Raw genomic sequence first — 23,786 nt, forward strand, 5'->3', positions numbered from 1 at the left:
GTATAAAAAGGTATGTGGAAGATCTGTATAAAGAATAAATACTACAATTTTGTACAACACAACTACATATAGAATTTTTGTACATTTCCTTTGCAATCTGTCGTCTGCACCTTTGATAGATCAAGATTTTTATCTGAGCATATAACAAAATGTTGATATATAATTAGTTTTTGGGAATTTTTCAGTGCATTTGGAAATTTTCAAGTTGTTTCTCTATGTTTTTACTAATTGAACTTGTTTACTTGAGAACTATGCACCAAAAGGTATAAATTATTAAATTTTGAGGTTTATTTTTATTAATTTTTATATTTTTGCATGAAATTGATCAACTCATTTGTCTAATTAGTCTCGCTATTTGCATAAAAATCAATGTTTAAGTTTATTTTTGTTAAATCAAAGAATGTTAATCATTTGTTGGTATATAGATATCGTTTATATAAACCACAAAGCAGATTGCAAAGGCAATATTTGAAGCTCATTTGAGATAAGAGTGTGAAAAATTGTCCTGGGAGGCAAATCCTGTTCTTGTCTTGAGACAAATATAGTTGTTAGAGGCCTTGACTATTAAATAGCAAAGTTTTTAAGTCTATTTGGAAAAGATAATCGTAGAAGAAAGGGATGAGACTGCAAGTATATAGATATATGTATGTATGTGGGACGGAACATTAATTTTCTAGTCCCTAACTAGTTGACACTTGACACGATCCTGTAGAAGATCTCTGCAATGCAATTAATATCCTGTCGAGGTCAATGAACTTGAGGCATTGCAGCCGATTTATTTAGCTTTCATTTGACTTGGCTTTTGCATCCCGAGCCAGCGGAACGGGTTAGAAGTTTGAATGAAAGTTGCACAACAAATGTAGAGAGAACCCACGAGATTTCTGACAAACTTCACAGCCATGCGCATGAGAAGGATATGTGGGGCACAAACAAACTGTAAATAGAGCAACACCCACAATCCGCCGCCCATGGCCCCACACTCACTCACATTCGCAGATTGGCAATTGCCGAAGCTTTTGGTGAGCCTGTCTGCCAAAAAGCGAGTGTAGTTTGCTTTTGGTTTCTGTTGTTTTTGTTTTTATTCGTTTTTCTTTCTTTCTTTTTTTTTTCAGTCGACCAACGTAACTTGAACCCAACGGAACAAGCACGACATGCGCTCTGCTCCCTTCGTAAAAGCAACAAATTCAACTTAAACAAAAAAAATATTCACAAATCTTGAAAGTTTCTACTATATAAATATACATATATGTTTGGTTTTTTTTTTTGTAAACAAATTTCCATGTTGCTGTTGTGGTTGTTTATTTTTTTTAATTTAATGCCAAAATTGTTGTATAGATAAATATATATATTAAAAAAAAGGAGAAATAATAAGAAATACCGTCAAATATTCACTCAACCTTGTTGAAGTTACGTCAAAGAAAGTCACCAGCAACAACAACAACAACAACAAAAAGGAAAACAGCAAAAGTCAGGACGAGAATTGAATCAGTGAAGAAGAAGGCGTCGTTGATTTTTGTTTTTAGTTTTGTTTTATTTGGTCCTTTGAGTGTTTTTTGTTGTTGTTGTTGTCCTTGCGAATAGCAGCCGGCTTCACACGGACTTCATAGAGAAGGAGAGGCTTGAAAAGGTGGAGAACAAAAGGCAAAAGCAAAGGCGAAACATCGAAAAACTTATGTAAAGTGTAATATGTGGAAGGAAGCATGTCGTCTACTCCTTGCTCGGTGCTAACCCTGTCATCGTTTAATCTATTATTTTTCACCCAAGGTAAGCAGCTCACTTAACCTCTGTGTGTGTGTGTGTGTGTGTGTGTGATGACCATTTTACATAACTCAAACCCAAAGAGCGGGCAGACTGGGTCAGTCAGACATTCATCAAATTCCATTTCCAATTCACAAAATTGTTGTTTGCTCACATTTCCTCATTTCCTTTTGGTAATTAATAAAACTACAGGACAAACAAACAACAACAACAACAACAAAAAGAAAAAGCATACAAAACAATTAATTCGACATGGTGACATGCATTCTCTTCATTCCATGTGTTGTGATGTGGTGCAGCAGGATGAGGTCCGTGTCTATGACTCAACGTGGTCCTATTTAAAGTTCCAATTATAACTTTTGTGTGTGTGTGTGGTGTGTGTGTATGAAATGTTGAAGGTCTTAAGAACGTTTATTTATGGTCAAAACCTAAATTGGCTCCATACCAAACCACAGCGTTATTATTTTGGCATTTTGCAAATTTTTAGCCAATTGCTGATGAGTTGAGCGATTAGCAAGTTTTTGGCATTTTGCCCACTCGAAAGCGGACAGTTATGCAGTTATGCTGGCGCCCCTGCACCCCCTAAAGTATGCTCTGTAAGATTTCACTTTGCTGAGAACTATAATGAATATTTGAATAGGTATTCTATGTACTTGTTGACAACATTGTCTTTTCAGACTTTGTTTTTTGTCAGCTCAAAAAGTTCTGTTGACAGACCATTGCATACTTTTGAGGGTGAATTCACTTTGAATTGATAGTATCATGATATTGGCTCCTGTTTACATTCGGAATTCATTTAAGTTTTAGAAATAGTTCATAAGAGTAAAAGAATAGAAACTTATTATCAAACGACATATTCGTATTATCATTTCATTTATAAATTTTTAATCCCCACTATTAATAATATTCCTATTTTAGTAACTTTGTTTGGCATGTGATTTGCCTGAATTAGAAATGGTCTTAAAGGACTTGAATAACTTTAACTGATGAGCCACCTCGAAAAGCCACAAGAATTGATACATTATGCATGAAACACACAGCCACACACACACACACACACACACACACACATAGATGTCATTTTGGCAAAAAAAATTATAAATTAATGAGCCTTCGGTGGCCTTCAATGACGACGAAAAAGGATAAATAGTGGAAACCCTTTGGGCTCTATCTGAACTGGTGGCCCTTTCATTAAAATTTGACAAGATTTTCTTTAGTTGTTTGTTCTTTGAAATTGGCAGCCAACAATGGGACCAATCTTGAGCATATGTTTTGGGTTAGTGAGAGACCAAAATAGATGCACCCCTTTTGAAATAACAAACCAGCGTGACATGGAAATGGATTTTGTGTCCTTAATGGCACTGAGAAGAAGAACAAAAGAAAAGGTGACTATTTTCTAAGAGGCCGAACGAACAACTAACTTAAAATGTCACAGAAAATAAGATTTCATCACGGAATCCAAGTCCTGCTCGACTAGACAGTTGAAGAAATACTCAAGATACTTACCTTTCTTTGCGGATTGGATTGATGCGATGATATGCAATGTCTTTACAGGGTATATACATATGTATGCACATATGCCTTTCACTTGATTTGAGTTGAGTTGGATTGTGTCTGGCTTAACGCATTCAATGTCAACACAAAAGGTTAAGTGTCAAATACAAATACTGCACATTGTATACAAATACATGTATATATAGGTATATATTTATATTTATACATCGGGCATTGTTTTTATTTCTTGTTACCCAAGCGTATTGGTTCATGCATGAGTTGGATTTATAATTTTTGTATTGATTTTCCACTGCAGTAGATTGTAGATTGAGAAACTTGAATAACCATCGAAAACGTAAAAAAGATGATGATATAGTAAGGATGTGTCGTCTTTAGGCATATCATTTTAGTCATTATCCCTTATTTTTAGTTTCGTTTTTAGGGGGGTTTTGATGGGTCTCGATTATAATGTATAGATGTCATAAGACAATGACAGATCCAGCTCATCTTTTGGTAAAGAAAATCCAGCAGTTTCAGAGGTAGAATCACAGTTTGTCTTTAGGGATATTAAGATCAGACAGAAACCAATTTGAATTTTCAATCAAAAAATTTATAATAATATCTTATTCATTTAACTTCAAGATAAAGTATTAATATTTTTCTACCTTTGTAATATACATAGGCGGATCTAGGCCTCCACAATGGGGGAAATTTGCTCCTTTAAGTATGCAATATGCAATATAAAACTCATTGTTTGTTGGCCTTGCAATCCAAAAAGACTCTATTAACAATGTTTGCTTTGAAATTTGTTATTTACGCACAGTATTTTGCCAAATTTCTTAAAATGCTTCAAAAGGCGCATTCCATGGCTGCTTATTGCATACTTTAGGGGGCAAATTTTCCCCATTTTACAGTCCTAGATCCACCTATGATGTATGTATATGGCAATTGATGTCTGTGTTGCTTTAAAAGTTACAGATTTTGAATAGAAACTTGTGCCGTTCCCTATTTATTGTCATGGACAGATCTTAAAAGTATATTTTCGGCAGGGGTACGATTAAAAAGTCAAGGTTTTTGGGTTCAGTTCAAGATTTACTTTTAATTATCACTACTTGCCTTGAAAGTTTCCAGCGATTCATGGACAATAAACGAATGTATTTGTGTTTGTGGTCTTAAATTTTGAATCAGAGAACATTTTGAAAATGATTTTGCACATTGCCAAAAACTCAAAAAAAAAAAAAAGAAGTTTTCATCGATTTAAATGGCAAAACATTTGCCCATTGCTTGGTATTTATTGTTTAACGTTGTCATGGACAACGGCAAGGAAAGGGCACCTCACTTCGGTGTGGGTGGTCATAAATATAATACCTCTATATACTATGTATACAGAATCGACTCTATATAGTTTACTTATGCATGCATGTGCGTGACCTTTGTGAGTTAACCATGCAAAAAGCGGGGAAATTGAATTTTCACTCGCATTTTTCCTTCTTCTGCTTTTTGGCAAGTCACAACTAACACACACACACTCACACTCACACATATATGTAGTTACCTTTGAATCAATGATTTATTGATGACGTCTTGCTATTTGCTGATATTTGTGAGGCTCACAAACTGCAAAAATATAACCAAGGCTTCCAACATGAACAAGAACATCTGATTAAAAATGAAACATGTGATTGTTATTGTACATATGTATGTGTGTGTGTGTGTGTGTGTGTGTGCGTCTCACCCCTGTTAATGCCATTAGATTTAATTGATATATTCCAAAGACATCGAATTGTATCGGATTTTGCATAATATGCAAAATATAATCATCGATCAAACTGCGCTCAAAATTAGTTCGACAACGTCGTGTGTTTAACTGTTGCCTCAACAATTTGGACTGAAATTTAAAGTTTCATTAATCATTAGTTTATTTGTCTATCTAATACAATTTACTATTCGATTTGAATGTTTGTTCTATGGCTTTCATACTGGAGATCCTTTAAATTATGCCCTTATAGCCAGAGGGGCCCCTGCCTCCTCTAAAGGGTTGAAGTTCAGACAAGTTAGTCAAAATAAACTTTGTTTAATGAGACAAGGCTTCCATGGACAAACTTTAAAGAATCTTAGCCCGCCAAAAAAATGAACTTATTGTTTGGAAAATTGACAAATTTCATTAGAGTCCAACAATGTTTAAATATTTTGAAACTATTTTGAAAAGCCCATGGTCAATTTGATCTATTCCCTTTTATATTTTGAGATTTTTTCTTTGTAAACGACACAAAGAGAAAATCAAAATAAACGTGTGATAGTATAAGGATGAGGACACTGTACTTACCTTTGCCGTACATCGATGACAGGCAAGGCAAACAATTGAGATTTTCAATAATGTGGTTAACATGGCACAGGCCGATTTCAGTAGCAATAGCCAAGTGAATTTCGATTGTCCCCAATTCGAAACGATTATATAGACATTGCATACAACAATACAATCGCCCAGACAAAGGATATTCATCAGCAATACGGATGGACCATAGAGCTGGGATAAGCATTGCATTAGATAAACTGTATGGGCATACGAGGATCGGGATCTCTGATAGTCATCGTTATGGATCCTTTGCCATTTCGATTCCTCCAATTGAACTTCAAGACGTGCGATTAGTATTACGATTTGCAAATAACGTGATCGTATTGCTTGATAACTTATTATTTGCCGGAGAGCCAATAAAATATTCAAGTCATCGTTCAACATGGTCTCGAACACGATTAGTGAACAAATTTGACCAGCCAATATCACTTCTAGGATCAATTGACAACACAAATTGTATGATAGTTTGCATTCGGGCAATTCATCGAGTAGTCTTTGCTCTTGGTTTCGGCAAAGAATCGATTGCAATATTAATAAGATATGAATGAGCTTATATGTGACATCAATTGAGCCAACCGTATTGACATAGAAACGCAAATGTTGATACTCCGGTCCTTCCGTCCCTTCGTTTGTGCTCAGCTCAAGAAGTTGTCATTGAATCCATTGAATATAAGACCAAATTTGTGCAATCAATTCAATTAACATTAGGCACATATAAATGGTAGTCAGTGTGCGGAACCAGGTATGGCTTTTGCCCTTGTAACTGCAGCTGAGACCCATCAAATGAAAGTAAATGGCGAGACAACGTTCCAAAGTGTTTGACATGATGTCTTTAACTGAACATTTCTCTTCTCAAAGGACCTTCCATTGGGACTGAAGCTTCGTCAGCTATGACTATCCAAGCAATTAATCAAATTGCTGCCTGCCAACGGATAAGAAATTTATCTAAATACAATGAGGCTTGAAATTATAATTACTCTAAGACTCTTCCACTACTTCTGTAGTCTGCATTTCGAGGCCTCTTTTAGTTCGATTTCATTTCATTTGCCAATTGTTTTTCAACTGGAATCTCATGTAAACGCTTTGAATATGAATTGGAATTGAAATCAGCAAGGATATATCCAAGTCAGTTGCCATAAACTTATTATAAAATCAAGCCAAAAAATTTGACATTTCTATAAATTTGAACAGAGTTCACTTCAGTATTTCGAATTTAAACATTCGTTAGAGAAATTTTCAAATTTCAATATTTATATATCATGATTTGTAGAATGTATTATCGAAAGTATTATGGAAAAATGTATGGGTTAAAGGATCATTCATAGAGGGAAAGGATTTATATACTAAAATGCATCCCCTGGTAATGAAGAGGACTGTTGTTAAATGTAATTGGTCTGAAAGGATTAAAAGTTCTTTGAAAAGTGGATTGGAGCGGCATATCCTCGACAGTTCTAATCTGATTTACTTACTTAAACTTAAGGTTTCACACAATATACTAAATATGCTGTAGTAAACAGAAAGAAATTCCATACTCAAACAAAATATTTTCAAAATTTAGAGAATAACTTCTAGAATTCATATTGTTGTAGACGGTTTGAGTAATTAGAGTTTAGATATTCATGAATTCTAAAGTTAAAATGGGACAAAAATTCATTCTGTCGATGTCCATCTTTTGCTGCTTATCGTGTTATCTTAATGATAAGGTCTGTTGACCATTTTGTTTTTGTTGCAGTGCTAACGGTGCTCAGCTCCGCGATCAAGTACAACGAATACGCAACGGATAAAGGCGGCAATGTCAGCATACCATGCATTGCCGAGGGTAACATTATGTGGATCAAGGAGCATGGCAGCAACAACACAATCATTCAGGTAACTAACAACGGATCGATCATCAGTTTTTGATGGCAAATGATATTTAAAGGTTTATCTTCTTCATAAATTGCAGACAGGTCGCATTTTGGTGTTGCATAATGTGAGTACCACGGATAGTGGCATTTATGTCTGTTTTGCTGCCTTGCCACGGAGAATTACATCCACAACAACAACAACGACAACGACAACCACAGCCATCCCAGCGACATCAACAACTACCTCATCGCAAGATCTATCCAAAATCGAGAGTGAGACCATAGATGAAATTGCATCCAAACCAGAGAAGAATGAGAAGAAGAAACAGGATCAGGAGCAGGAACACCAGGAGGAGCAGGATGAAATGGAGTACCAAGCCTGTCAGCGTACATTGCTTAAAGTTCGCACAACACCCGGTCCGGTGACACAATTGTACTTCAAGGCATCCACCATATTGGGCTTTCTTATTTGGCGATTCAATAAAACCCAATCCGGTGGCTATCCGGTGCGCAGTTTTACGGCCGAATATCGTAATGTCTCATATGACCAGATGCCGGTAAACGAAACCTATGAACATGCCTGGAGTCGTATGGATCCCATTAATATAGCCCCCAATGTGGTAAGTAAGACAAACGCTGCCGAAGACTAGAAAAAACTATCAAAAAATGAAAAAAAAAAAATTAACAAAAAATTAAGATGATTTTTCATTTATCCCATTTTTTCCCTTAATTTAATGTTATTTATTCTTAGTTTTGAAATTTTTTAAAATTTTTTTCTAATTTTTGTTAATTTTTCGTAATATGTTATTTTATTCTAATTTTTTTAATTTTCCCTATTTTTTTTAGCAATTTTTTAAATTTTTCTTAATTTTTCGTAATTTTTTCAAAATTTTCTTAATTTATTCTAATTTTTTTCCTAATTTCTGAGTTTTTATAACAATAAAAATAATAATTTACTCACCTGATGACCTCCAACAGTTTGACGTCACTGAGCAATGCAGCTCCAACCACTGATGCGCCCTCCCTCAGCTGCAGCTTCTTTTATGAAGAGCGATAGAAGTGCTCTCCCACTAAACTGCACTGTCACCCGCACATTCAGAGTCGCCCACATACACACATACAATAACACCGCTCAAGCTTCGTCCGCTCATATGCAGGCACACCTAGCGAGTGAGTAAGTGAGCGAGTGCAGCTCTCGCGATCAGCAACTAAGTGTGGGAGTGACAGTGCAGTTTAGTGGGAGAGCACTTCTCTCGCTCTTTGCCGTCGCTGGGCCTATAAAAGAAGCTGCAACTGAGGGAGGGCGCATCAGTTGTTGGAGGTACGTTGGCGAGTGAGGTCAAAATGTTGGAGGTCATCAGGTGAGTTAATTATTATTTTTACTGTTATAAAAATTCAGAAATTAGGAAAAAATTAGAACAAATTATTAGGAAAAATTAAAAAAATTAGGAATAAATTAACAAAAATTGGGAAAATTAGAAAAAATTAAGAAAAATTAACAAAAAAATTAGAAAAATTTGCAAAAAATTAGGAAAAATTAAGAAAAATTAGAAAAAATTAACAAAAACTTGGAAAAATTAAGAAAAATTAAAAGAATTAAGAAAAATTAACAAAAATTAAGAAAAATTAACAAAAATTAAAAAAAAATAGGAAAAATTAAGAAAAATTTAAAAAATTAGGGAAAAAATTTTAAAAAATTTAAAAAATTAAAAAATTAGTAAAATTAGTAAAAATTAAGAAAAATTAAAAAAAAACGAAAAAAAATTTTAAAAATTAGGATATTAGGAAAAATTAAGAAAAATTAATATAAGCAAAAATTAAAGAAAAAAATTGCAAAAATTAAGAAAAATTAAAGAAAATACTAATTTTTTTTGCAATACTAACGAAAAAGTAATGTTAATGCTTAATGGCACAACTCTGCACCTAACAACTGAGAAATGATAAGACCTAACCGACTTTGCTGAGCTCTCCTGATCCAATACCCTCTTAAGTCCCAGCCAAGTGCCAAATTTCCATGAAATCGAACTTGTCTTCTGAAGAAAATTTATAACTCTTTCATTCATACATATGTACATATGTATGTATGTACATATGTATATGTATATTTATTTGTCTTGTGTATTTTAAATATATTTCCAGCGTCAAATGGAGGTCTATCGATTGGCACCAAATACCACATACGAGTTTCGAATATGGGCCAACAATGAGCTTGGCAGCGGTGTGGTGGTGACCACCAATGTAACCACATTGCCAGAGACCAAGGAAGAGGGTAAGTACTTTATGGGAAGGCAACCACTAGACCAACCAATAGATAGACAAATCGAGAAACTATATATACATATTTACTTAAAACAATTGACTTAGGTCCTTAGTTTAACTATGTAGGCTCTAAATTCTAGTCTGGGATAATCGTGACAACTATTTTGCTGTCGTACTGACTGTATTGTACAATCTGTCTTACTATATACAACCTTAAATATACATATATATTCTTACTTATCAATGTGTAAAATTAACAAATTTTGATTTTTAGTGGAATAAAATGTTAATGTAGATAAACAAAAAAACAAAATTAATTAAGTCGTCTAAATAAGAAGATACGAAAAAACCAAAAATTTTGTTTATGGTTTTTTTTTTTTGGTTTTGTGTTTTCGTGTTTATTCCATTTCTCTTTATCTTGATCTTCTTTCTTTCTTTCTCTCTTTCTTCTTCTCTTTTCATACATTATATATACATGTAAAATGTGTGTGTGTGTGTGTGTGTGTGCGTGTGTTTGTGTCTATTCAATGCGGATCGGTGGACAGATCTCATACGCCTTATCAAACCCGATTTAGATAATTTCGATCCACGCATTTGGATAGTGGCCGTCAGTATAGTGCTTGGAACACTTGTGATATTAGCCATTGGACTCTGTATTGTGCTCTCCAAGGAGTGCTATCAATCAACGCAAATGGGTATAGACTAAAAGAAAAACAAAACAAAAAAAAATTAACAAAATAAATATGCAAAAACAAATAGCAATATGCAAATTGCAATATTTCACAAATCAATTCCAAAGAAAATACAAAAAACCAAAAAAAAAAAAAAAGAAAAGCAGACAACAACAATCGCTTAACTCACTTGTTATTGTTGTTGTTGTTGTTAGTGTTGTTACTTATGCTTATGCTTTTGGCGTTGCTTTTTTTTTTTTTTTTTTTTGATGTTGATCTTTCCATTGTTTTGATTATTTTGTTATATCCTTGCAAACGATTCTTCGAAAATTTAATATTCATCAGTTAAATATATCTTTGAATATATCTGCTAAATTTCATAAGGATCGGTCGACTATATCATCGACAGAACCGTTTAATATTTTTGTTAGACTAACCTTTTCTTTTAATTAATAACTACATTCAATAAACTTTTAATTTGACAAATTGATTATTGATCTGAAATGACTATATTATATAGATCTAGATCTATAGATCTAGCTTAAATTTAGAAGTGAACTTGCAAGGGTATACAAACTTCGTATTGAACGATGATTTTTGTCTTTTCTTTTTGCTTTTTGTTTTCAAATTGAAATCTTTTGATTTTTGGTCAATATTTTTGTTTTTTATCTCTCATATTTTGTATGTATATATATATTAATATATTATTATTGTTGTTGTTGTTGTTGGTGCTTTTGTTGTTGTTATTGTTGAACAGAAAGTGTATGTAAAATGTTTTTGTTGTTTTTTATAATACAAAATATCAAATCAAATATTTTCATCAATTCAATATAAAAGTTTTTAATTAGAATTGAAAGGGCATAGAAATCCTTCGATTATCCCTTTTTATCCATTCCAAGGCTTCAATTTAATTGAAATAAATTTAAAAGAATTAATTTATATTAGACTTGTTCTTGTTTTTAAGTCGTTTTCATCATAGTTTTCGTTTTTAATGTCCTGAAATTGATATAAAATAAACTTTAAGTTTAAATTTAAATCAAATTTATTTGTCACCAATTGACAATTAGATAAATATTTCATAGACATTTCATTTAAAACTAATGGAGAAATGGAAAAGTATTTGAGAAGAGAGAGAATAGAGAATAGTTTTTGCAATCGATTATATCCGATTATATGGCTTATCCTGGAAAGTGGCCCTTAAGGGTTTATTCATCTCTCCCATTCGTTTGAAAAGGTTTTATAACAATTTTAGAATCTACTAAATCTATAGTAATCCAATCGCTGAAAAGCTTTAAATTTATATGCAATTGCAATTCCATTTACATGGCCAATTTTTAGGATACATACATATATAAATTTATATTTCTTTCACTCCTCTTGTATATACAACAATAACATTAATGAATACTTATAACAATTAGCATTAGCAAAAAAAAAAAATAATCAAACATATTCACTTTTTGCCTAGACGCTCAACATTGTGATTCAATGGAACAAAATTGTGCTTAATTTTTTTTTTTTTTTTTTTTTGGTAGTCAAATATTGCTGATTCAAAATGTACATAAATAGTTTAAATGAAAGTAAATATATATATATATACATATATATATATATAGCCAGATTCTTACTGGTTCTTTGCTCTACATTTAGGAAAACTTTTACAAAGGAACAAAGTCAAAGTTATTAAATATTAAATTAAAAATACTTACTTAAAGAAGAAGAAAGTGCCGGATTAAGCCTTAACTCAAACTATTCTATTAGGTTTTAATTTTTAATGTGAAAATTAACAGATGAACAGAGGATTTATTCAAATTTTCATTCAAATTTTCATTCAAATGTCTTTCGATTAATTTTGAAACACAAATGTTTGTTCAATTTTCCCAAAAAGTTTTTAAACCATATACCCATAGGGTGGAATGGTATATTAGAGTCGCCAAAATGTATGTAACAGGCAGAAGAAAGCTTCTCCAACCCCATAAAGTATATACATTCTTGATCAGAATCAACAGCCGAGTCGATCTGTCCGTTTGAACACCTAGATCTCGGAGACTGTAAAAGCTAGAGCCACCAAATTTGGTATGTAGACTCTTGTAGTCTGTAAATTGGTCAAGTTTATTTCAAATTTTTGCCACGCCCCTTTCAGCCCCCGCAATTTACAAAAAAACGTTTATCTCAAAAACTATTCTATATTTGGTTAGTAAATGCGCACATTATGTGTGTGTAAAGATTTTGACACGCCCCTTTTCGCCCCCGTAACTTGAAATCGATTATCTCCCGTGTTTTTTCTACCTTGTGCAATCAAATTTGCCGCACTTAAATTTGATACTAATATCAATATCGGACAAAAATAGCCGAGTTATGCATATAAACGTGAAAATGCATTTGTTTAATAAAATTAAAATATTTGCTTTAATGTTGTATGGTATACCTAAGTCGGCTAGACGACTTCCTTAATTTTCTAGAATATTTTCTAAATGGCATCAAACATTTAAAGATTTCAAGAAATAAATTCCGAAATGATTGAGATTTCAATGCAGATTTGAAGACATTATATTATTCTTAAAAATAAGGAAATTTCCTTTTTTTTTTTTTTAATACTCCAAAAATTTGAAGCTTGATGTAATTCAGATTTTATTGGCAGTTATTTTCTCACTATATTCCAATCTAAAATCTAAATCTAAATAAGAAGTCACATTTAAAAATTGTTTAAAATCGTTAAAGAATCTCCAATTTAAGAGTTTTTAGTAAATATTTTTATGAATTTAAAAAACATGAACATGGAATTTTTTAAAGTTTACACTGATCAAATCTCTGAGAGCATCTGCTAATCCGGCACTGATTAAAAACAGTTTTAATATTGTGTTTGAATTAGATTTGGAAAACCTTGTTTCTTTGCCAAGAAGCTACCAAATGGAAACAAGCCAAATTAGGCTTAGAGTAGATTTTCTTCCATTATTAAACTTTTCTCTAATCGTTTTGAACCATAAACTAAGGTTTCGATTATATACAAAATAGTTTTCAAACATCCATCAATGTTCGATTTTTGGTATTTTTTCAAACATTATTTAATCTAATGCAATTAGCTTACAAAATAAATACACTCAAAAAAAAAAAAAAAGGGCTTTAGATCATTAATACTTATGCGTAGTTAATTAGAGACTGTGATAGCAAAGCACCTACACACACATACATACATATACACATACACATACACAAAATGAAGTTCATACAAAATTTAATAGACTTTGCACTTGTGAAAATTTGAAATATTTAATAGAGATATATACATACGTGAATAAATATATATATATATATATATATAGAGAGAAATGCTAAGTGTATAATGATTTTTATTAATGTTGTCCTGTAAATTAAACTTCTTTGAAAATTGTAATAAACAGCTAAGCCAATGCACGAGAAAATGAAAAAAATTAAAATACAAAAAAAAAAAAAAAACCAAAACCAAAAATAAATGTATAAATGTTGTTGTTGTTATTGTTGTTGTTGTTGTGTTTTCTGTTGAGTTTATTTAGCTTATATAACACGCTATAAGCTATAAGCTATATGCATACATACATTTAGGATACACTTGATCAATTTGGATTAGAAATTTGCACATACACACACTATACCCGAAAAGTCTTCAGACAAAATACAAATTAAAATTTCAAATTTTTAACAAAATTTTACACTTTGCAACAAAATCAAAAAACAGGTAAAGTACTTAGATCAATGGAAAATCTAATATTGTTTTTCTCTTTTGTATTTTTTTCATGCCTTCTCTTTCTCTTTTCTTTCTACTTTCTTTCTCTCTCTCTCCCGCTCTCTTTCTGTCTCTTTCTCTCTCCCATATTACCCTTAACTCGCCTTCCTTTTCTGGCTCATTGCATCTTTCGTAAATGGTATACATATATTCTCTCCCTCTCTCTCTCTCTCTCTCTCTCGCTCGCTTGCTCTCTGTTAAGAACTGCAAGATGATTGGGACAGCATTGAGCTTATACCGAATATAATACTTAATCCTGGTTTCAGTGAATCCGATGGAACTGAAGGTGCATCAGCTCCACCTTTGTTTATCCAACATCACCATCGTCAGGCTAATCATGACGACAATGCGGCTGACAACGACAACGGGGACGACGACGACGATGATGATGATGATGATAACTATGAAGAACGACATGAACCCACTATGGAGAAATTCAAACGGAAAGTTTCAGTTTTTTTTACAGGTCCCACCATTAAACGCATTTGAAAGTACAAAATCGAATGGAATATTCATGAATATATACCATATATGTATATTAGAGTCGGGCTAACAAAGATCGTCTATGCAAATGCTTAGCCATACATATATACAGTCGATCACATTAATATTCGGTTAGAGAAGGAGACTTTACCAACAGAATAGAGTTTAACTGAGAAGATTTCATTTATATAGCCATGTCAGTCCGTCTCGATCTAAAGCAATCAGATTCTCACTCAGATTCAGCCAGATCTGTTCTTAATATCAAAAAGCTTCCATAAAATTGATATTTCATTAAAAAAAACTCTTATTAAATTTCTGTTAGTTTCTGTTAGTTGTTGGTAATTCTATTCAGATAATGAACTGTAAATTTGGTCATCTTAGTTTTATAGTTAATTAAGGTTTATGGGAGCCGAGACATAAATTGGTCATAGATTCGTGACCACCACTGTCCATGTCTGTTCTTAAATGGAAATTCAACAACATTTTGGTTTTGGTTTACTTTTTCTAGTTTCATAACTTAACATTGCAGATTTCTAGATAACTTCCATCCCCGATGTAATGAATCTGAGGAGAATCACTATATCCTTTGTTATAACCATTGATATCCTGTGGGTATTTATTAGTAAGTACTTGTACTTCACTTAGAAACACATTTGAATAAATCAATTACTTTTATTTCACGTTGCAAGAGAAACAAAGAGCCGAATACAAATGTGAGGCACTGTAGCTAATTAGTTGGGAAAATGTGACAAGAAACTGATAGACGGTAGAAAACTAACATTTCTCACTCAACATGGATGTGTGTATATATTTATGATATTAACAATATGAAAAATATTTCGTTAAACATTAATCCAAATAGTTTTTTTTTTTTTTTTTTTTGTCAGTTACACCCCGGCAAATAAATGAATGTACAAAATTTGATCAGTTTAAATTAAGCTGTGATGCAAAATTGAAATTCCAACAAATTTATGGGGACCCTTATACAAAAACAACAACAACAAAACAACAACAAAAAATATATATTGAATTTTGGTTGTTCAAGTCTCTTGTTGGGGAGGAAAAGAAAACTGATTTACCAATAATATTTAAATTTCTCAAAAATCATTTTTGGATATTTCAAAGCACAAAAAAAAAAAAAAAACTCTGTTCATTTCATTTCCCATGTCTCAGAACATCCCAACAACAAATTGTTGCTCATTTTCCTGGTGTTGTGTGTCTCAAAGACGAATCTAGGAATGGAAATTGCCCATTAAAGTATGCAATAGACAAAATACATTTCCAAAAACCAGAATTCATAAGAAGCGATAACAAATTATTTACCCATAGCATACTTTAGGGAGTAATTGTCCCCCCATTTCATGTCTGAAACGTCTTCTCATCCCCGAAAATCACTGATAAAACTATTAATAATTTAAATTTAAAAAAAAAAAAAAAAACAATTTTTAGTTAAAGTTTATAACAAATGTATTGCTGTGATAAAAATTCAATTAAACAAACATCGTAAGGATTTATAAATACAAACTAAACACACACAACAAAATATATATACACACACACACACACACTTATATATATATATATATATATTAAAATCAAATATAAACTTTTTTCTGAAAATTGCTGAAGCTGAAGCAAAACTTAAAAATTTGCGTATAAAAAAAAAACGAAAAATAAAATTATGAAAATTGCTTTGTTTAAAGATTGACAAAAAAAAAAACACACAACTGTGAAACAATTTTATAATTGAGCAAATATTTTGCACTGTAGAGCGCACCAAAAACTTAAAAAAAAAAAAAACAAAATAAAATAAATTATAAAATAGATGTTTGATAAAGATTTTAAAATCTAGCAACCTGCCTTGGGCTTTAGTTTTGGCTTATTTAGCGAAAAGAAAAAAAAGGACACACACACACACACACACACACACACATACAGACAAAACATAAGACAACAGAAATTCCTGTAATATTGTTTAATATTTATTATTATTATAAAGTTAATGTAGCCAAAACAAGTAAAGAAAAAAGATTAAAAACCTAAAACTGCTTCCACACACATTAAAAAAAAAAAAAAATGAATAAATAAACATAAGTTATGAAATTTAAACTAAAATAGACAAAAGAAAAAGGAGAAAAAAAGAAAACAATTAAATTGTTGAAAACGAAATCAAAATAAATTTTTAAAAATCATTTCTACATACATACATACATATGTAAATATGGAATGTATTAGTATGCATGTAAGAACGGATCTATATATATATATATTTAAATTTCAAAAACAAGGTAAATTAAGAAAGACTGTAGATAATTTGTAAGACACTTGGCCAGCGCTTTTATCAACCAACATGACATGACATCAAACAAACACACACACACACACACACACATAGAAAATTCCAAACATAGTTTCAGAATAAACATTTTACTTTCAATATGTTGCAAATATTGCCTTTGCCCGCCTTAAAATAAAAAAAAAAATAAAATAAAATAAAAATATACTTATTTAAAAACAAGAACAAAACAATATTTCTCATATCATTCATTCGATTCGTCAGTATGTAAAACACGTTTGATCTTTATCTAATCCTGTAAGGATCTCTTTCTCTCTCTTTCTTTTGCTTGGCATAATAAGTGACAAACAGGTAAAATTAACTTTTTTTGCTAGGCTACGAAATCGATCTATTTTTTATCCAATTTTAATGAAAAATATCTTAAACGACGGGAAATTTATTTCACTATCTTTTATAGTTCAAGTTTAGTTATACTTTAGAATGAATTAGTTGCTTAAAATGACGCCAAGCTGGAAGACCCAAGAAAGTACTTAGACAATTGAGTTTTTCAAATTGGATCCTGGAGCTCCAAATTTCAGTCCTGAAACGGGAATAACAACAAAGTTTTTTTTCAAATTGTCAACAATTATTATTCTAATTACTATTCTATTCTATTCTCACTAAGGTTCAGATATCATTGTTTGAAATCGATTAGAAATCGTCCCAAAAACATACTAAGCAGAGTAGGAAAAGATTGAACTTGGAAAATTCTGAACTTTTTCATATCCTTAACTAAAAAAGATTTCAAAATCTCTGTATCTATGTTTTGACTACTTCAAAAGGCAATCTCTTTTAATTTAAACGTAATCACCCTATCTTAATTAGGATCAGCGGGGTCCTTTGAATAAAAAGGGAAATGGAGCTAATACATGAAAAGTATCTTATTGTTATCCGATTTTATTCATATATGCAGCTAATTGTATTCACTTTCATTTGTAATTCAAAATAACCAAACTAAAACGATGATATCCCCCCCCCAAAGGATTCAAATAAAACTGAACTTAAATTGGAACTGAAAGACATCAAAGGTGTGCAAGTTTTTATCAAAGATTTTAATCCTGAACATTTTGAATAGGAAGTAATAATAATACATCATCATCTGAATACAATGACTAGTAAAACTATTCACTAACATTCATTTTAAGAACCCTCGAAATCAGGATTCAAGAACATCCAAACAAGGACTCAAGTTCTCACTATTAATGGACGATCAGTGGAAGAAGAGGAAGATAATGGAGTTTCCTTATCTATGTAATGTAACTGTTTCTTATTCCCCAACATAACGAAGATGGCCAATTGAAACTTTCACTTATTGTTAGTCATGAAGAGAAAGGAAAGGAAAAGTCTATTAATATTTTTTACACGGTTCAGCTCTCTTTATCAACGGGAGTCTGATGTCGTTTATTTGCCATTTATGAATTTTGTCTATTGGCCAATTGTTAGATTGGTAATAGAATACTAGCAGAAGAGAGAAATGATGCCAATTTCTGGGTTCTTAACTCTAAAAGATTTGCAACTAAGCGGGTGTTGTTGTTTTTGTGTGCGGGTTCGATATTATGCAATGGCTGGCCAAAACGATTACTCGTAGTCCTTGTTGCTGGTGATCCAGGACTGATGGACGCCATGGTAGCTGTTTTGCTTCTGGGCAGGAGCATTACGGCCGAAGGGGCTCTTGGGGTTGACCTGGAGGATGTAGTCGCCTTCGATGTCGTAGGGGGTGTCGATGCCCATGTAGGCGCGCTTGCCGAAGCCATTGTTTTGCTTGTACTGCTGCAGGGAGTTGGCTGGAACGGCGGGGAAGCTGCGCTCATTGCCGGGACGAACGGATTCAGCAAAGTAGCGGGTGGCACGCATGGCAGCCTCGATCACATTCTCGGCACCGGGAACACCGGCGGAGGGGCCATTGGGATAGAAGTCAACATCGCCGCTGCGGATGGGGGTGCCCATGCCGAAGACAGAGGTGTGGATGGCATCAACGAATTCGGCATCGCCGCGAGCCAGACCGGTCAGAGTGTTGCGGCTCTTGGAGACAATTTTGGAGGGGTCCAGACCGGTGACACGGCGGAGCTTCTGGCCAGTCAAACGGGTGAACTCCTGGGCAGCGGCACCAGCGACATGGGAACCGACATTCTGGCCAATCAAGTGAATGGTCTCGAAGGGAATCTCCATCTCGTTGACCAATTGGGCGAGCCATTTGCCGATCTTGGCACCAGTCTTCTCAATGTCAAGCATGGCATAACGTTTGTAGTTGGTCAATTGGGAGCCCAAATCGATAACCTGCAAGCAAAATACACATCCTTTAGAGATCAGGATTTCGCCCCATTTGGGTGCTTCAACTTACAATGACATCACCGTTGCTGGTGTTGCTGTTGGAGATCTCCTGGGAATCTTCCTCGCTGGAGGTGCGCTCGTTCTTGTTGTTGGTCTTGTCCTCGTAGTCGTATTTCAGAGCGTTCTGCTTCTGTTCCTGCAGGTTGTAGCGTTGCATGTAAGCCTGGACCAATTTGCGGGTAGCCTTGGCCACTGTCTGGCTGGTTTGTGGCAAGCCGGTGACAATGATGGTAACCTCCTCCTGGCCAAAGTTGGATTTCTTGTTCTTGAGGGTAGGAATCAGCTGGTTCAGATTGGTAGACTCACGACCATTGGACAATGGGACATAGACGGGAATTTGCTGGGGCACAAAGTTGGGTTCCACATTGTGTTTAATCTGCGACAGATGATCTGTGGACAAGCGATGCCATTTTGTTATCACAATAAATGGGTTGAAACTCTGAACTTACAAACTTGCTGCAACAGCTCGGCTCCCTTCTCCAGCGACATATTCTCCAAGCGCTCTACCGTCAGATCATCCACATTGGGAATGGCCTGCAATTCGGACACCGATAGCCATTCGGTTGGCTTAAGAGCCTGGCTCACGGAGTTGTCCATGCGTCCAGTTGCTGGCTTACCGGCCATAACCGACACAGCCATCAGGGCCAAAAGGCTCAAAACTTTGAGTGGATTCATATTAATGATCTTAGTTGTCCTCGTCTTCGGGTAGTAGTAGCTTTCCCTTAGTTGCGGTGAGTTGAACTGTCTGAACACTGGCCAGACTTGGCCTTATATAGAGCCCCCCACCTCCAGTGCAGACAGAGAGAGGGAGAGAGAGTCTCTAGAAGACTCCCATGCAAAGCCATGCGAGAACAGATTTTGCCGACTCAGGTATTTTTTATTTCACTGTGCAAAATGAAACTGATTATTCACTTTGACTGACTGATATTTGCATTTAATACATTTATTTAGGTATATTTTCTGATTTTGTAATCAGTTTGCCAATTGACACAATGTAAGCGGTAAAACTGTTGCCCGATTTCACGATTATCTCGCAAATTGAACTTTTCATTACATTGTTATAGTGCACACACACTTTTTTATTATTAATATTATCATTTTTTTTTGCATTGAAATCGACAATTTCATTTTCAAGGCCAAGACAGTTCATTGAATCTTGAATGGAACGATTCAATTGTCCTTGTAATCTGCTAACTATAATTATGTACAGTTAGAGAGAAAGGTGTCCTTTTGGGGGAAGTGATTGATCTAATTGGCCTTTGCTAGGGCTCAAGATGATCTTAGGATTCAATTTCAGGACTTGCTCTCAATGCTCCATTTTAGATGTTTCTGTTTATGAGATAACTCAAAAATAACTCTCTCTCCTGTTTATTCTGACCTCTTGTGGACCATAAGCTCATTTGTTCCACACTCTCTTTCATTCACATGCCCCGACCCAAGTGGGATCTAGATTGGCTCAGATGATTCATCAATGATTGGCTGTCCCTTAGAAATGGTCCAAATACGAACATAAAGATGACTTGCAGACAGTCCATGGATCATCAACTCCCCCAACCTCTTAATATATATATTAAAAATTTCAATTTTATTAAATAATAATCAAGGCCTTAGCGGCCAAAAGCATTTTGGCTTTTTGGGAAATTTGCTGCCTTTGCACATTTTGAAGAAAACGTTTAAATAAACGTTTTTTGTTTTGACAATTTGAATTTGACACTTTATGTAATTGTGTATTTTGTTTGTTGTTTTGGTCAAAATTGTTTTCCATAAATTTCTGTTTTTTTTTCTCATCAATGATAAATAATATAAAATACATATTAAATATGTTACATTTAAAAATTTATATTAAAATAATTTGAATTTTTAAGTTCATTCATCATTAAGCCACGCATAACGTATACGCACAGTGGGCCAGCTGAATTTTGAACGCGCAACGTATACGCACAGTGGGCCAGCTGAATTTTGAACGCATAACGCATACGCACAGTGTGTCAGCTGAATTTTGAACGCGTAACGTATACGCACAGTGGGCCAGATGAATTTTGAACGCATAACGTATACGCACAGTGTGCCAACTAAACATGTAAGATCTGATTCGCACCAAGGTTGACACAAAAATCAGTCTACTCTTCTTCTCTTTTTTTGTTTATGGTATTGAATTTCGCAACTCAATTGATTAAATCTACGGAAGTAAGTATATGTATATATGTATGTATGTATCCCATGATAGACAGATGTAATTGAAGAGTCTTGACGGAAATAGTTTATATATCGAATTATGTATAGCGATTGGGCAATAGCTTATCATGAAGCTATCATGTGACCTTCTTGGGGAAATATGATGTAAATCATTTTTGATTTATCATACAGAAAATGCTGCAAAAGGAAGAAGACAAAACCAGCTCATCAAAGTTAACAAACGGATGGGCTTTGGGCTTCGGTCTTTGCTGACGCTGAACAGACGCAAATCAGATTCAATCCAATCAGCACTGATAAAGCGAAATCAAATATGTGCACACACTGAAAACAAAAAGGGTAAAAAGTGCTGAGCTATGTAAGTTTCTTTCCGGCACGTGTATTCTGGGTCTCAGCTGGTTGGGTCTGAGGGGTATAAAAGCAAGTGATCGATTAGAAAATGGTATGCAGTTAAGCTTGGTTTGGTGATACGGCAACAACAACAAGATGAATCCTCTGCGCCTCCTTTGTGTGATGTCCTGCCTGGTGGCAGCGACTTTGGCCACACCCAGTGTGGGCCGTCGCTCCAACTCGCTGACCGATGTCGAGAATCCCAGCAACTGGGTTAGCCAAAACGAAATCGATGAGCTGCCCAGCCTTAATGAGGTGACATTGCGCCGTCTGCAGCAGATGAACACCGAAGAGGGTGCCAATCTGCTGGACAAGCTGTGTAAGTATTCCACATCAGGATGATCCAATTGCAATTTATTACTTTTTGATTTATTAACATTTGGATTTTGCAGACCATCTATCCCAGTTTAACCGCATCTTCAAGCCCGACTACAGCCCAGAGCCCAGCCAGATCAAGGGTTACATTGTCGGTGAACGTGGACAAAAGATTGAATTCAACATGGACAACTTTGTGCAGACTGTGAAGCGTCAGGAGAACTTTGGCGACGATGAGGTCACCATTTACATTGAGGGTCTGCCCCAGAGCTGGAACGATGAAAAGAAAACCACCCGCACCCTCGTCCAGGCCTATCAGCAACGCTACAACCTCCAGCCCTACCCCAACCAGCAGGAGAGCAACGAAGACCGCACCAGCAGCGAGGAGCAGAACCAGCGCCGCAAGCAAAACCAACAGAAGGACGACACCAAGACCGGCGATCTGATCGTTATCAACCTTGGCAATGCCATCCAGGACTTTGAGCAATACGCCAAATTGAATGTGGAGCGCATCGGTGAGATGCTCGGCAACCGTCTGGTGGAACTGACCAACACCGTGAATGTGCCCCAGGAGGTGATCCATCTGATTGGTCAAGGAGCTGCTGCCCATGTTGCCGGTGTTGCCGGTCGTCAATTCACCCGCCAGACTGGACACAAGCTGCGCCGCATCACCGGTCTGGACCCCGCCAAGCTGTACGGCAAGCCAGAGAACAAGTTGAGCGGTTTGGCTCGCGGTGACGCTGACTTCGTTGATGCCATCCACACATCGGCCTATGGCATGGGCACTCAGGAGCGTTTGGGCGATGTTGACTTCTATCCCAATGGCCCATCCGTTGGTGTTCCCGGTGCCGATAATGTTGTCGAGGCTAGCCTGCGTGCCACCCGCTACTTCGCCGAATCTGTTCGTCCTGGTAATGAGCGCAACTTCCCTGCCGTTGCTGCCAGCTCCTACAAGGAGTACAAACAGAACAAGGGCTATGGCAAGCGTGCCTACATGGGCATTGCCACCAGCTACGACATCGAAGGCGATTACATCCTCCAAGTGAACGCTAAGAGTCCATTCGGCCGCAACACTCCTGCCCAGCCCCAAATTGGCTTCCATGCCGTGCACGAGGCCTGGAGACAGTCGCCCCAGCAGCAGCGCCAGTAAAGCAGCAGCAGCACATCCCCCCCCTCCCACATTCCCCCGATCAAAGCGAACATTTTCCTTTCTCAAGACACACGAATGCCTAGGTTAAGCTAAGTTTTTTGTCCAAATAAATATTTGCATTTTGTGAAATCATCAAGAATTCCTAATTCCTAGAGTGGAGTGATCACTCAACAGGGTTTAGTTGACCCTTTTTTGGATCTAACCAGTTAATCGAAATGTTGACTTAATCATGGACAATCAATCAGTTCCATAGATTCGTAATTGTTTATGTGACGTCTAGAATTCTTGATTTCTCTTACAATTTCATATACTTCACAAATTAATCATTAATCAATTAATCACTTTTTAAATTACATATTTTTTGTTTTTGTTTTATTGATACGAGTATGAAAAGCAAACACAATATGCATATATATATGTTAACTTTGATGGTATATATGA

At 34.9% G+C, this 23,786-nt stretch overlaps 4 protein-coding genes and 1 long non-coding RNA gene across 10 annotated transcripts; 2 read left to right on the forward strand and 3 right to left on the reverse strand.

Moving 5' to 3' along the window:
- The first annotated feature begins 1,196 nt into the window (after positions 1 to 1,196).
- On the forward strand, positions 1,197 to 17,297 carry LOC137571873 (contactin-1a). 6 transcript variants are annotated; one of them, XM_068283546.1, is made up of 6 exons: positions 1,197 to 1,764; positions 7,341 to 7,477; positions 7,554 to 8,075; positions 9,595 to 9,724; positions 10,260 to 10,409; positions 17,269 to 17,297. In XM_068283546.1, the coding sequence occupies exons 1-6, from the start codon at positions 1,701 to 1,703 to the stop codon at positions 17,280 to 17,282; spliced, it is 1,017 nt and encodes a 338-aa protein (XP_068139647.1). In that variant the 5' UTR covers positions 1,197 to 1,700; the 3' UTR covers positions 17,283 to 17,297. The 6 variants fall into 6 exon arrangements, with proteins under 6 accessions (XP_068139647.1, XP_068139642.1, XP_068139644.1 ...); XM_068283541.1 differs by lacking the exon at positions 17,269 to 17,297 and adding an exon at positions 14,351 to 17,079; XM_068283543.1 differs by lacking the exon at positions 17,269 to 17,297 and adding an exon at positions 14,360 to 17,079.
- Gr9a (Gustatory receptor 9a) lies at positions 4,840 to 6,424 on the reverse strand. Its single transcript, XM_068297004.1, has 4 exons — positions 6,277 to 6,424; positions 5,579 to 6,039; positions 4,988 to 5,140; positions 4,840 to 4,911 (listed from the first exon to the last, which is right to left on the reverse strand). The coding sequence occupies exons 1-4, from the start codon at positions 6,386 to 6,388 to the stop codon at positions 4,840 to 4,842; spliced, it is 798 nt and encodes a 265-aa protein (XP_068153105.1). The 5' UTR covers positions 6,389 to 6,424.
- LOC137571875 (uncharacterized) lies at positions 7,162 to 8,587 on the reverse strand. The gene is made up of 2 exons (XR_011031492.1): positions 8,417 to 8,587; positions 7,162 to 8,111 (listed from the first exon to the last, which is right to left on the reverse strand). It is a non-coding gene; the product is annotated as an uncharacterized lncRNA (long non-coding RNA).
- A 1,021-nt stretch (positions 17,298 to 18,318) lies between the features above and the next one.
- On the reverse strand, positions 18,319 to 20,036 carry Yp1 (Yolk protein 1). The gene is made up of 3 exons (XM_068302063.1): positions 19,747 to 20,036; positions 19,308 to 19,687; positions 18,319 to 19,243 (listed from the first exon to the last, which is right to left on the reverse strand). The coding sequence occupies exons 1-3, from the start codon at positions 19,970 to 19,972 to the stop codon at positions 18,545 to 18,547; spliced, it is 1,305 nt and encodes a 434-aa protein (XP_068158164.1). The 5' UTR covers positions 19,973 to 20,036; the 3' UTR covers positions 18,319 to 18,544.
- A 1,895-nt stretch (positions 20,037 to 21,931) lies between these two features.
- On the forward strand, positions 21,932 to 23,474 carry Yp2 (Yolk protein 2). Its single transcript, XM_068283557.1, has 2 exons — positions 21,932 to 22,199; positions 22,273 to 23,474. Exons 1-2 carry the CDS (start codon positions 21,977 to 21,979, stop codon positions 23,343 to 23,345), a joined length of 1,296 nt encoding a protein of 431 aa, XP_068139658.1. The 5' UTR covers positions 21,932 to 21,976; the 3' UTR covers positions 23,346 to 23,474.
- Positions 23,475 to 23,786: the final 312 nt, after the last annotated feature.

The sequence above is a fragment of the Drosophila tropicalis genome, unplaced genomic scaffold, assembly GCF_018151085.1.
Source record: "Drosophila tropicalis isolate 14030-0801.00 unplaced genomic scaffold, ASM1815108v1 contig_158, whole genome shotgun sequence".
Classification (NCBI taxonomy): domain Eukaryota; kingdom Metazoa; phylum Arthropoda; class Insecta; order Diptera; family Drosophilidae; genus Drosophila; species Drosophila tropicalis.